General features: G+C 39.7%; 1 protein-coding gene across 5 annotated transcripts in view; it reads left to right on the top strand.

The window, feature by feature from the left end:
• Window positions 1–14298, top strand: part of atp8a1 (ATPase phospholipid transporting 8A1) — a 124833-nt gene that overhangs the window by 70917 nt on the left and 39618 nt on the right. For all 5 annotated transcript variants that reach the window (XM_074649290.1, XM_074649287.1, XM_074649289.1 and 2 more), the window contains 3 exons: window positions 3319–3457; window positions 7523–7587; window positions 13205–13377. In XM_074649290.1, coding sequence (XP_074505391.1) covers window positions 3319–3457; window positions 7523–7587; window positions 13205–13377 — 377 coding nt within the window. The remainder of the gene's footprint in view (window positions 1–3318; window positions 3458–7522; window positions 7588–13204; window positions 13378–14298) is intronic.

Below are 14298 nucleotides of genomic sequence, written 5' to 3' on the forward strand. Positions count from 1 at the left end.
ATTGATTATTTCTGGACTACGTACTTGCACTTCAGCTCAGCCAACTATCAGTAACTGGACAGAGTTTTCCAGGAAAACTCATCAGGGGGCCAGTGTTGAATACAACAGATCGAAACTGCTGGTCTTGTGGTCTCCTGCACTGCAGCCTCAGATTGCAAAGTTAAAACTTCTTTTCTTAAACACCAGTTGCATAAAGATAGACCTAGACTTTGTCTCATATATAACTTTAAGCTATAGACACTAACATTTACTTGTTGCATAAAGCCTTTTGCACAATGCATTATGGGTGAAATAAGACACTTCACAGAAAAGAAAAAAATGGCGACACCACACCAAGTATGCGAGAAAAAAACAGAAAAGGTAAACAGCATAAATCCAACGGTTGTAAGAACCATTAAAGACATTCAGAAACAATTCAAGAATATAGTACAAGAATCGAAAACAAAAGTTATGGATATATCGAAATATCCATCCATCCATCTTCAACCGCTTATCCGGGGTCGGGTCGCAGTTGAAATAGTTAATTAAAAGTTGGCTAAAAGTAATGAATAAACAGTTGAAATAGTTAACTAAAAGTTGGCTAAAAGTAATGAATAAACAGTTGAAATAGCTAAAGTTCGGAAAGATTTGCTTAAAATAATGGATAAACAGTCTAAACAGTTAGCTTAAAGTAATGTAAAAACAGTTGAAGTAGTTAACGTTAGCTAAAAGTACCGGATAAACAGTTGAAGTAGTTAACGTTAGCTTTAAGTAATGGATAAACAGTTGAAGTAGTTAACGTTAGCTAAAAGTACCGGATAAACAGTTGAAGTAGTTAACGTTAGCTAAAAGTACCGGATAAACAGTTGAAGTAGTTAACGTTAGCTAAAAGTACCGGATAAACAGTTGAAGTAGTTAACGTTAGCTTTAAGTAATGGATAAACAGTTGAAGTAGTTAACGTTAGCTAAAAGTACCGGATAAACAGTTGAAGTAGTTAACGTTAGCTTTAAGTAATGGATAAACAGTTGAAGTAGTTAACGTTAGCTAAAAGTACCGGATAAACAGTTGAAGTAGTTAACGTTAGCTAAAAGTACCGGATAAACAGTTGAAGTAGTTAACGTTAGCTAAAAGTACCGGATAAACAGTTGAAGTAGTTAACGTTAGCTTTAAGTAATGGATAAACAGTTGAAGTAGTTAACGTTAGCTAAAAGTACCGGATAAACAGTTGAAGTAGTTAACGTTAGCTTTAAGTAATGGATAAACAGTTGAAGTAGTTAACGTTAGCTAAAAGTAATGGATAAACAGTTGAAGTAGTTAACGTTAGCTAAAAGTAATGGATAAACAGTTGAAGTAGTTAACGTTAGCTAAAAGTACCGGATAAACAGTTGAAGTAGTTAACGTTAGCTTTAAGTAATGTAAAAACAGTTGAAGTAGTTAACGTTAGCTAAAAGTAATGGATAAACAGTTGAAGTAGTTAACGTTAGCTTTAAGTAATGTAAAAACAGTTGAAGTAGTTAACGTTAGCTAAAAGTAATGGATAAACAGTTGAAGTAGTTAACGTTAGCTAAAAGTAATGGATAAACAGTTGAAGTAGTTAACGTTAGCTAAAAGTAATGTAAAAACAGTTGAAGTAGTTAACGTTAGCTAAAAGTAATGTAAAAACAGTTGAAGTAGTTAACGTTAGCTTTAAGTAATGGATAAACAGTTGAAGTAGTTAACGTTAGCTAAAAGTAATGTAAAAACAGTTGAAGTAGTTAACGTTAGCTAAAAGTAATGTAAAAACAGTTGAAGTAGTTAACGTTAGCTTTAAGTACCGGATAAACAGTTGAAGTAGTTAACGTTAGCTAAAAGTAATGTAAAAACAGTTGAAGTAGTTAACGTTAGCTAAAAGTACCGGATAAACAGTTGAAGTAGTTAACGTTAGCTTTAAGTAATGGATAAACAGTTGAAGTAGTTAACGTTAGCTTAAAGTAATGGATAAACAGTTGAAGTAGTTAACGTTAGCTAAAAGTAATGGATAAACAGTTGAAGTAGTTAACGTTAGCTAAAAGTAATGGATAAGCAGTTGAAGTAGTTAACGTTAGCTAAAAGTACTGGATAAGCAGTTGAAGTAGTTAACGTTAGCTTAAAGTAATGGATAAACAGTTGAAGTAGTTAACGTTAGCTAAAAGTAATGGATAAGCAGTTGAAGTAGTTAACGTTAGCTTAAAGTAATGGATAAGCAGTTGAAGTAGTTAACGTTAGCTTAAAGTAATGGATAAGCAGTTGAAGTAGTTAACGTTAGCTTAAAGTAATGGATAAGCAGTTGAAGTAGTTAACGTTAGCTTAAAGTAATGGATAAGCAGTTGAAGTAGTTAACGTTAGGTTAAAGTAATGGATAAGCAGTTGAAGTAGTTAACGTTAGCTTAAAGTAATGGATAAGCAGTTGAAGTAGTTAACGTTAGCTTAAAGTAATGGATAAGCAGTTGAAGTAGTTAACGTTAGCTTAAAGTAATGGATAAGCATTTGAAATAGTAGCTAAAAGTTAGCTAGATAGTTAAGTTAACTATTTCAACTGTTTATCCATTACTTTTAGCTAAGACCTGAGCCACAAATACAGTCCCTTAGATTGTGGTTGATCCACTAACACCAGACAGAATCTATCAGCGTTTGGCTATTCACTGGTGTTATGGTCCCACCCTGGCTTGGGGGTTGAAATCCTGATCCAAGTGGTCCTTGTATCATAATCCACAAAGAGTGCCTTTAACAACAACAGAACAATTCACTTCAAACAGGCTAATGAGGACTCGTCAGCTATAGTCATGTTCTTCCCTGCAGGCAAAGTTTTCCGTGCTGTGTGGTTCAGAAATGATTAGAGAGGACGGAGCTACAGATGTATAGGCAGCAGGGCTCAGGTCACAACTTAAAGAGCTTCCCCTGCCTTTCCTCTGCTGCTGGCTCCTGTCTCCCCTCTACCCCTGGGTCTTGTCAAATGTTTGGCCCTGTGATGGGCCCATATGAGCCCACAACCAGCCCCAAAGAACCACCAAAGTTCCTGGGAAAAACACCAGCAGTATTCTGTGGGTGTTTTTGTGTGATCGCGTCTGCAGATGCACACACACACACACACACAGAGGCACAGTAACTGATCCAAAACCTCTTAAGTCTGTGGTGGTTTTGCTGGGTGATAAACAAGAGCAGCTGATGAAGGAAAAAACATGACTGAGTGAGTGACACAATCCCGGCTCACATGTTTCTCTGACACATGACGTTTTAAAGGCCTTCCTCTGTGGTGGTGACCGCCACTTGCTGACTTTTTATATAGAGTTTTTTTTTTTCTCCCCTCATTTCTGGTGTAGAATCTGCAGCTGCTCGGGGCCACAGCGATAGAGGACAAACTCCAGGATAAAGTGCCCGAGACCATTGAGACTCTGATGAAGGCCGACATCAAGATCTGGATCCTGACTGGGGACAAACAGGAAACAGCTATTAACATTGGTAAGAGTCTGACACACTTCCATAAAGTTGGGAGACTCACAAGATATCTGGACTATTAGTCTCTAGTATGGGTCGAGCTCCGCAAACACTGGATCCTACATTTCCCATCATGCAACTCAATTGCATAATCATTACTGTCTCGCCCACTTCTTTCAAACCCCACACCCCTTTCTGTTAAAAAATAAAAATAGCCTCAAAGCTAAACCAAGATTTGGTAACACTATATAATAACAGTATATTATTATTATAGCAGCACTAATAATTAGTAAACTTTATTAATTATCATTTCATTATTTGTTAACAATAAATAAAATATCAATTTACCATTTATTACTGATGTTTATTATAAAGTGTAAGCCAAGATTTAGTCCATGTGATCAGTAAACTGAACTTCATGTGTGAAATTGTTGCAGTGCCCCTTTAATGTAAAAATAATTTACATTATGATGATTTTAATGTAAAAATAATTTACATTAAAGACGGTCTGCACCCACACACTCCCATTAACATTTGTGCATCATGACATGCCCTTCTAGTGCACCTTGTCTCAAACGTCTCTGGTGAACCTGATCTGTGTTGTGATAAATTGCACCGCCAGCCTCTTACAGGTACTCCAGTCAGTCCTGTGGTCATTCTTCACCCAGCAAGACAAACTACTGACAAGCTGAATGCGTCTCTGTCACACATATCTAGCAAAAGCATCTGTCGCAGAATGCTAGATGATGTATGAGCACACTGCACTGACCTGAAATAAATAACATCGCATATGTACACAAGGAGGCAGCTCTCACGTATCTGGCTCCCCCAGAGGTTTTAGCCCAGCAGATGTTTATCAGAAAGGTGAACGACTAACTCTGGTCCACCAGTTCAGTTTAATTAGCTGCTGGTATCACAGCTCTTAGATGTGGCTAAATACTACTAACGGATATACCTTGAATACAGCCAACATTTAAACACGGACTCCACAAAAACTAGATATGAAAAGTACCTCCGTCTGTGGCTGTACCTACCACTGTGGCCCGACTGAATCAGCCCTTTGTGCCCACCGTGCCCAGATGTGAGGGAGCTCCGCAGAAGCACATTGCTCACTGGAAGTATTTTTACAGGACCGCCGTTTGACTAAGTTGCTCCGTAAAATCTGGGCTCGGTATTGACTTTGTTTTTTACTGTTTTCCTCGCTGAAAGACGATCCCCATTGCCAGGGTTAATGGTGCACCTTTTGCCACATTTGACTGGTGAATTTGGCCCGTCACATTTCAGATTTTTCTATGTTTCAAGGTGGCCTGAACCACCCAGATGCCACGCTTTGCACAGGATATTGGTCATACAGAGTTTACTTATTTTCACAAATGAATGATATTGAGGCACGGCAGATCCGTTTGATCTCAGTTTGTCCCTAATAATGTACACTAACTACTCTGAGTGTCTGGCTGTCTGAGGAAAGAGCCATGTTTGCTCTGGGACACGCTCTCAGTGCTGTGAGCTGTTTGTTGAGGGGAAATTACGTTCGTAATGCTGAGGACAGGCCAGAACCAGAATTCAATGAAAGGAAAGTGCCCGCTCTTCAGCTTGTTGGGAAACGCTACTCACTTTAAAGGAATAGTTCACCCTTAAAATGACCGTCTGTTTATCAATTATTCATCCTGTGTAACCTTGAATTGTTGAAGAAAACATTGTTTTTCTCGCATGCCTCCACGGTGAACGGAGAATCAAAAAATGACCAAAACGGAGTAAAACCTTGACGAATTTAAATAAATGGGGGGTTAGTTTAACAACAGCAAAACTATATCAAACATCAAACAGCAGACAAATTCTCACACAACTTGTGCAGTATAATCCAAGTCAGACTTATCCAGTCGTATGCTCAGCAATCTCTGAATCCATCAGCTGTCGGTCTGACGACAGATAAGTATCTGGGGGCAAGAGGCTATATCTCTGGGGTTCCGGTGTAGCCAGCGGATATCTGGGCCAAGACTTCCCTTTCCATGTGCTGCTCATTGTTTACAGTCTGATTAGCAATTTTAGATGGGAGATTAGAGTTGAGAGACGATGTGTGCGACTGGATTGTTTCACAAGTAGCCAGTTTACAAGCTAATTTTAAACCAATAAAAAGATAAATCTTTGTATCTTTGTCAACCGAGAACCGGTGGGTTCCCAGATTGCATTTCAGCGCATGTGTTACGCCTCTTTTGTTCTCCACACAGACTGTTTACCTGCATTCAACCAAAGCCTGCTCGAAGATCATTGGTCAATACTACTAAGACTACAAACAGAAACCAGAATGCTTCCGTTGCCTACAGATTCTACATGTGAATGCAGACTCTGTTTATAGAGATTATATGCTCAGTACTTCCCAAATTGTACTTTATAAAACACTTCCACCACTGCCGTATCATGCTTGCGCATGTACGCTGTGAGTACGTGGATGGGACGATAGTGGAGGAAGTGTTTTAAATTGCAAGATTTTGACGAAAATGCATATGTTTGGAAAGTAGTGAGCATATGAATGGATAAATGAGACTCTGTAAATGGATGTTTTGATATAGTTTTGCTGTTGTTAAGCGCGGCCCCCATTTACGTCAATGCATCAAGGACTTACTGACTTGTTTTTTGATTCTCTGTTCACCGTGGAGGCATGCGAGAAAAACAAAATTTTCTTCAAGGATTCAAGGTCACACGTGGTGAATAACTGATCGTTTGGTGGGTGAAGTATTCCTTTAATGAACAGATGAGAAGCACATAAACAATGATGTGTTAAATGTTGCCTTTAGCAGAGAGACACACTTCCTTTATCTTTCTACACAAATATACCTTCACACCTACTTCACCATGTGCAGTCATTCTTTTTAGGTCGTCATTATTTCTTCCTCCCGAAATCGAGAGTTCCTTCTGTAGCTAAACATTGTCTCTTTACTTTAATTGTTGATCCCGTTGCAACATTTGAGATTACCGTGACTCGAGTGTCCCTGTTGCACATTCCTCGAGTCCTGCGGGAGCAGAGTTTAGTTCCGCCTGAGACGGAGAAAGGCCAGGAATCCAACTTTCTCTGGTGAAATAAAAAAGGGCAGTCAAATGAGCTTAAGGTAAACACATTAAGCGGAAGGGCTGTGGCAGGAACTGACGAGGGGGGAAGGGAGCAGAGACAGTGTTGAGATGGGGAGACATTTTCCTCACATTGGCAAATTTTTGGACGTTTGCACCTTTGCACTTAAGAAAACAATCTGCCGGAGCCAGACCCCAACCCTGTTTGGTTTTGACTCTGGAGGTGAAACCCTCTCATTTCCTCATGCAAGGCCCCCTCTGTGTGTGTGTGTACTGTGTGTGTGCATTATTGTGTTTGACTGTGGCTGTTTTTGTGTGTTTTGTGCGTAATCTTATCTCAGTTTCATTCGCAGAAAATGCCACCCATGTATTCACAAAACATGGGCTTTGTGGTATCCCCCTAAAAGAAACTAAAATCTCCTTTCCAGACAGAAGCAAAGTGTTGAAGCCCACAAATATTCGTGTGGTTATGCCACAGATGGCAGCCTTTGCACACAGCCAGGGTTTTACACTGAGGGCTTCAGTCTTGGTTCGTGAAACATTTCTGTTTTCCCCAATGGGAGGCTCCCTCTACCACCTCGCTGGTGACCCTGAGCATCTGTCCCAGCCAAGAGCCGAGGGGAACGCTCCCCAGAGAGCCATGTTGGGTAACTCAGAGTTGTAACTGCCTATTAAAACAGGAAACTGACAAACTCTTGTAAACCAAACTCATTAGTCATGTCCTGAGACACTGGCTCTGGGCTGTAACATTTTAATTGGTGTCCCTTAAAATGTTGCTCCGTACTGTAGTGTCCCTTATTTGTTTTGTTCTTTTTTCTTTTTTGTTTTATCTATTTAATCTCTGTGTTTGTGGGCTTATTTTCAAGCTAAAGGGGGTTATTAATACAGTTTTATGTAGTAATGTAATCATTTACAGTATTTCCTGCCTATACCTGCGTGCTTACTTTCAAGTCTTTTCAAATTTCCTAAATCTCCTCTATAAAACGTATAATATCATCTTCTTGTTTTTTTGTTTTAATGAAGGACATTCCTGCAAACTACTGACCAAGAACATGGGCATGCTCGTGATCAATGAAGACACTCTTGATGTGAGTATTTTGCATTTTTACTTTCTTGCAAACAGAACCAAAAACCTCATAAAGCTCACCAGTCTTTGACGAAATGTTGTACTAAGACTGTTGCTTCTTCTAATCTACACATAACTCTTTTTTCTTGGGTCAGTTATTCAATCAGTCAATTTCCAGTACTGTATACAAACGCATTTATCGACTGATAATCTATCTATTTACAGTCATTCCCATTGGGGCTGTTTTCGACCAAAGAAATTCTTAGTCAACTAACACTTATACCATTTTGTCGACTTATCGATTAGTTGATTTAATTGACAGATCTGTGAAACTGAGTTTCTCCACAAAGAATCACACAAAAGCACCACTTTAAATCTTGTGTTTACCAGAGATGTGCTCATAAATTTCTCAGGAATAAGTCATTCAGCATGACTCGGCTAAAGAAATCTTAAGCTGGGGGGACACCAAGTCGACATCGAAGAGCTACCGGCAACGAAGGCCACCAGTTGTGTCGCCTCATGTCGCCTTTGTCTCAACCAAAAAGTTGCACTCAAACACACCGCAAAGACTACAGCCAACGACCAACTACCAAAACGTTCTGCGCCTGCGTGAGAGGAAATAACTCTCCCTTCCAGCAGGCCACGGTAGTCTGTATTTGGCATTCAAAAAGGGAAACAGGAAGACGAGAACTAATATAAGTACATGAAACAAAGCGGCATTTGTCGACCATTTTCACACCACTCTCCCTCACCGCTTAGCTTCATTCATTCATGTCGTTGTGAAAACATCCGTGTATTGGAAAGATCAGATGAGATGAAGATGAAAAATGAGAAGAGTCTTCTGTGTTTGTCCTCTTGACTTTACTCGTTGGCTTTCCTTACGTCCGTTTCCCATCTGCACTGATTCAATTTAACAAGCAGCCAATCCGAGTGATTCAACATGCTGAATTGGCCGAAAAACCTCCAACACGGGCAGACTAGAGCCGGCGGTGCGGGACACACCGAAAAAATTTAGGATGCTCACCGACGGCTGACCGTCAGCTTGGTGTGTCAGGGCCTCAAGAGGGGGCAGCCCTAGTTTTGACAGATTTTACTCAGAATACAGAACAGTATACTAAATTGATAAACAATTGGGCACCTATTATATATACAGTATTTTTAGTCACAAGGACTAGTGTAGGTCTTGAGCGAAAAAATATGACATCATGAGGACATCCTTGAGTGTCATAATCCCCTGATCTCATCACCCAATCCCTGTGAAAAAATCTGTCTCAAACCTGAAAGGCTGAGGCCACAGGGAGCCCTCCACACTCACAGCCACCACACATCCCAAATCTGCCTTTAACATCTTTAAGACGCCCAGCAGAGAGGCCTGTTGACCCCCCGGCAGGAGACCCTTGTCTGTTGTTTCTGAGAATGAAAAGGGCAAGTCCCTGCACTTCCAGCAGGAGAAAGCTGAGCAGAGGAGCCACAGATGGAGCAGGAACCCGACTGGGTTTAGTTTGTCGGACAAGAAGAAGTGGATGAGGGAGGGGAAAGCAGCAGGGGGGTGTTTGGGGGTGATGACGGACGGCCTTCACTCTGTCAGCCAGTCGTTAAGCGTGATAAATGAAGCTGAGGTAGAAATTTGGGGTCGGTGCATTCACAAAGCACACGGACTGGCGCTTTGAAATGTCAGCTCTCATTCTCCTGTGGTTGAACAGATGCTTACATAAGGCCGTTTGTTAAAACGCGAAGGGAGAAACCTCTCCACCAAGACTGAGGAGGCTCAGTGAACGGAGGACCAGGCAGCAGCAGACTGGTACTTCTGAGTGCTGTTGTGCTGCGAACGAGAGTAATTGGAGCATGTCTTCCCTCTTTGCTGTGTTTAGAAATGCTTATCAAAGGGAGGACAAAGTTTTAGACATCCTCTGTACTAAATCTTACTAGAACTGAAATTCCCAAAGGTAGGATTAGGTCATTTTGAACAGCTTTGTCTTCCAGACGGGGCGTTTAATCATTTGGAGAGCTAATAGCGCTTTTGAGGAATAGTATATTAATCTTTATGAGGTACAGTCACAGATAGATGGGGCTTATTATTTTAGTTTTTCTGTAAAAAAAGGTTGTCTGTGTTTTCATTAGGGCTTTCAATCGTTAAAATGTTTAAGTGATTAATCGCACATTTTTGTATCTGTTCAAAATGTGCCTTAAAGGGAGATTTGTCAAGTATTTAATACTCTTATCAACATGGAAGTGGGCTAATATTCTTGCTTTATGCAAATGTATGTATATATTTATTATTGGAAATCAGCAAAATTTGGCATAAGTTTGGAGCGTTATTTACCCTCCTTTGCGACAAGCCAGTATCTTTATTCTCCCGCTACAACCTAAAAATAGCAAGTTGCAAATTGCAAATTTGCGTTAACGCGCTATTATCACGTTAACTCTGACAGCCCTAGTTCTGATTATAAAGAAATGGTGAAAAACAGATCAGAAAATTAATAACATAAATTCTAGAGGGAAAATTTGATTGGAAAATTATGATTTATTGCCAAACACCCGCTTAGTTCTCTCAGTGAGATATAGGTCAGAAAAGTAGGTGGAAGGTCCCTTTTGTGGGTGGCTCCAAGTCTAAGACAGATGATGACATTACATCCATACAAAATGTCCAGATTCCACATCATGAGAGTCGCGTCCTGTTGGCTGTATCACTCAAGGGTCTATATATCAACAATAGAGTGCAGTCTTTATGTGAAGCTCTTGTGGGTTTCTGAATGGACAGCACATACCCGTTCCAAAGCCAAACACTAGCTAGTCACATAGGCTGAACTGGTCATTATAGCCATAACAAAGAGGCTTTAGGGGGAGATATGTAGCATTAGCACTAAAATTCCTCAGTGGAAATTAAGGGGAAAATGGCCGCCCCTGCTTGAGGAAATGGTAAACTTTGCTTATCGCACTATGTGATGAGTAAATTGTGCCCCAAACAAAGTGAATTCTTTCTCATACATACAGATATACAAAGCACTGAGATGTCATCTAAAATCACTCTGTTAACTGAGATGGAGAGGATTTCATTTTTTGCTCTGTGGGTGAATATAGATATCAAAACCTGACCTTCTCTCTCTCACACACACTTATATACACCCAACATACGCCTGCCCACCGCTCACCATCTCGTACTGTTTTACGCACCCCGTCAGGGATGGTTAAGTCCTCACAGCTGCTCTCTGCTTGTGTCCTCTTGCTCAGTTTCTCTCCTCTGTTAATCCATCATCTCTTTCTGTGCGTGTCTCTCACTCTCCTTCTCTCGCTTTGTGAAACGTAAAGCCCCTTTCTCCAAATATTTCCTTTAAGCTGGGGTTTCAGAGTTTTGTTATGCCAAGCGAACGTTGCCTGGTCCCCCTGGTACAATCTGACTGCTTTGACATATCTGACCTCAACACCAGGCCGGACCCCTCCCTCCGTGCCTCCCTCCCTCAGTGCTGCTAATGGCCACCATTCTTTAATGATTACAGCTGTTTGAGCATCTGCACGGCACATTATGATTGATACCTTGCATTGTATCATTGCTTTGTGTCTGCTCATTTAAATCTATCTTTTTATTTAACAGTTTGCACCTGTACAACACTACCACACCACCATTAAGGATATTATTTTATTGCAAGAAGCGCTTATTAGGGCTGGCAAAGTTAACGCGTGTTATACGAAAATTTGTTTTAATGGCGCTAATTTCTTTAACGCAACTCCCGATCTTTAGGTTGTAGCGTGAGCTAGAGTGAATATACTGGCATCATATGAAACTACAAAACCCAAGGAATCCAATGGTACCAACCATGTAATACTAGCTCATCGCTAAAGAGGTTAAATAATGCTCCAAACTTACGCAAAATTTTGGCGAGGAAAAACTGTCATGTCAATTTTCAAAGGGGTCTCTTGACCTCTGACCTCAAGATATGTGAATGAAAATGGGTTCTATGGGTACCCATGAGTCTCCCCTTTACATACATGCCCACTTTATGATAATCACATGCAGTTTGGGGCAAGTCATAGTCAAGTCAGCACACTGACACACTGACAGCTGTTGTTGCCTGTTGAACTTGAGTTTGCCATGTTATGATTTGAAAATGTTCTATGCTAAATGCAGTACCTGTGAGGGTTTCTGGACAATATTTGTCATTGTTTTGTGTTGTTAATTGATTTCCAATAGTAAATATATACATACAATTGCATTAAGCAGCATATTTGTCTACTCCCATGTTGATAAGAGTATTAAATACTTGACAAATCTCCCTTTAAGGTACATTTTGAACAGATAAAAAAATGTGCGATTAATTGCAATTAACTTTGGACATCATGAGATCAATCGTGATTAAATATTTTAATCAATCAACAGCCCTGGAAACTATACATGCAGTACATCTACCTCAGAAAATGGTTTCATACAGAAATTGGATTTATTTCCTAATGGCTTCACCATCTGTGGGGAAGATGATTGAATGATGAATACAACGGTGATCTCACCTCTCCATCCATCCACTCCTCATGTCTCTATACCAGGACAGTAAATCCTATTGTCAGTCTCATGTTTATGGCTTTTTCATCATCACTCATCGTCATAGCTGTATATACTGTATAAGCAAACATGATCCATTCTCAGAACTCGTCTCCGTTATCACCTCATAGCCAAGGTTCTGAGTGTAATAAGCACTGGAAACATAATAAATATCAAAACTATCAAGAGCAGCTGCTCTGCAGCAGTTTGGGATTAGAAAGAAGAGTGGACAGATCTGTCTCATCTATTTATCTGTGATGTGAATTAGAGAAATTTACAGTCTTAAATCACTGGTGCCATTGGTGTTGCGCTGCAAAATGTAGTGACACAAACAGTGAAGCAAATTTAATGCACAAAAAAACGTTTAAAATGCATCATACAAACAGAGAGGAAGACTTTTCTTGGATGTCCCGATTACAGTAAATAGAAGATTACCGTAGCGGGATCTTACTGTGGTTCAGTATCAATCATTCATATTCTCCATGCATTTTATCCCTTGGATTATTAAGTCCTCCTGAGCAAATGAAAAAAAAAAGAAAGTTACAACTAACAAAAACATTCAAGGACAGTTTATTTTTTTCCTGAAAACATATCTTAGAAACTTCTAAACCCAGAAACTTCTTTTAGGCTGAGACCAAAGAATCCACAGAAGTTGTGAAATGGCAGAGAATAAAAAAATATAATAATATTTTGTTAAGTGACCTAACATATGCAATTTTCTTGTAATGAACCATTGAAATGTTGCTAATGAGGCACAGAATATATTTTCACAAGTTTTTTTTAAAGTATTTTCTTATACTTAATCATTGTATAGCGATCTGCCATCCGTAAAACATCTCAATTTACTTTACAAACATTATTAATCTGTTCATTCATAGATGTTTATATCCACTTAATCAATTTATTTTGCATCTATTAACAAATTGACAAATGCTTTTAAAATACAGTGATTAAAACAAACAAAACCATCTTAAAAAACACGTACTGACTTCTTAGTGAATTCATCATAATCAACTTGAACGGTAGATTCTTGAAAACCAATCCACCAGAGCAAAAATAAAGTATTTCTGATTCTGATTCTGATCTGATGTTTCCCATCACACAGAGAACGAGGGAAACGCTCAGCCACCACTGTGGAATGCTGGGAGATGCCCTCTACAAGGAGAACGACTTTGCCCTCATTATTGACGGGAAGACTCTCAAATACGCCCTCACATTCGGAGTGCGACAGTACTTCCTGGACCTCGCCCTGTCCTGTAAAGCTGTCATATGCTGCAGGTAAGATTTACTCCTGAAACAATAAAATAAACCAGAGACAATAAATTCCAGCGTCCAAAATGAAAGACAATGTTCTTACTGCCAAGACTTTACGTACCGAATCTGTTGCTGCACTTGAAATGCACTGCACAAAAAGTGTTTTAATACTATACAGTACGGTACACTCCTCACATGGTGAAGTCACTCTAAAGTATCCACTTTAATGCAGCAGATCAAAAATGTATAGAGATGGTAAATTCTTTAATTTTCCACTTTTTACGACGTAATAAAATTGCGTATTTTTGTCAGACCAATAGCCCCAAACCCAAAGATGATTTTACAGTGATAATAAAACAACGAAATGAAGCAAATCCTCACAGATGAGAATCTGAAAGTGAGTAATGTTTTTACTTAAAAATGACTTGAATTAAATTAAAAAGCCCTATGGCTGAACTACAAAGTATTATGTCTTCGCCAGAAAGGTCATCGAGTATTTTATGGCGGCAGTTTAAAAAGTGTGATAGTTGTAAATTTAAATGGCAACTTTCAACATTATGCAGGTTCACTGTTGACCTGCCAAGGCCACATAAATAATAGGAAGTACTTAAGTACTCAAGCAACCATGACGGGGTCTGGGGCCAGAAATCAGCACCATGTTTTCAGAACAACAGCAAACCTTATGACTCCGTGCATTACGTAAAATTAGGTATTTATTTTTCCTTCACTTCTACCTGCCTTTGCCTTGTGCACACTCTGTGGGCACTAAGAGACACCAGGAGATGAATGAGGCCTCTTAAAACCACGGAGAACATAAACATTTAACAATTTCACAGCTTAAGACAGACATGCAGTTTACGACATCGTCTCTGGAGACTCTCGGCACCGTACGCTACCCCCAAACCTCTGGTGCACTAAGAGGAAGCCCCTGTGTGGGAGGCTACA

This window comes from Sebastes fasciatus, chromosome 10, assembly GCF_043250625.1.
Source record: "Sebastes fasciatus isolate fSebFas1 chromosome 10, fSebFas1.pri, whole genome shotgun sequence".
Classification (NCBI taxonomy): domain Eukaryota; kingdom Metazoa; phylum Chordata; class Actinopteri; order Perciformes; family Sebastidae; genus Sebastes; species Sebastes fasciatus.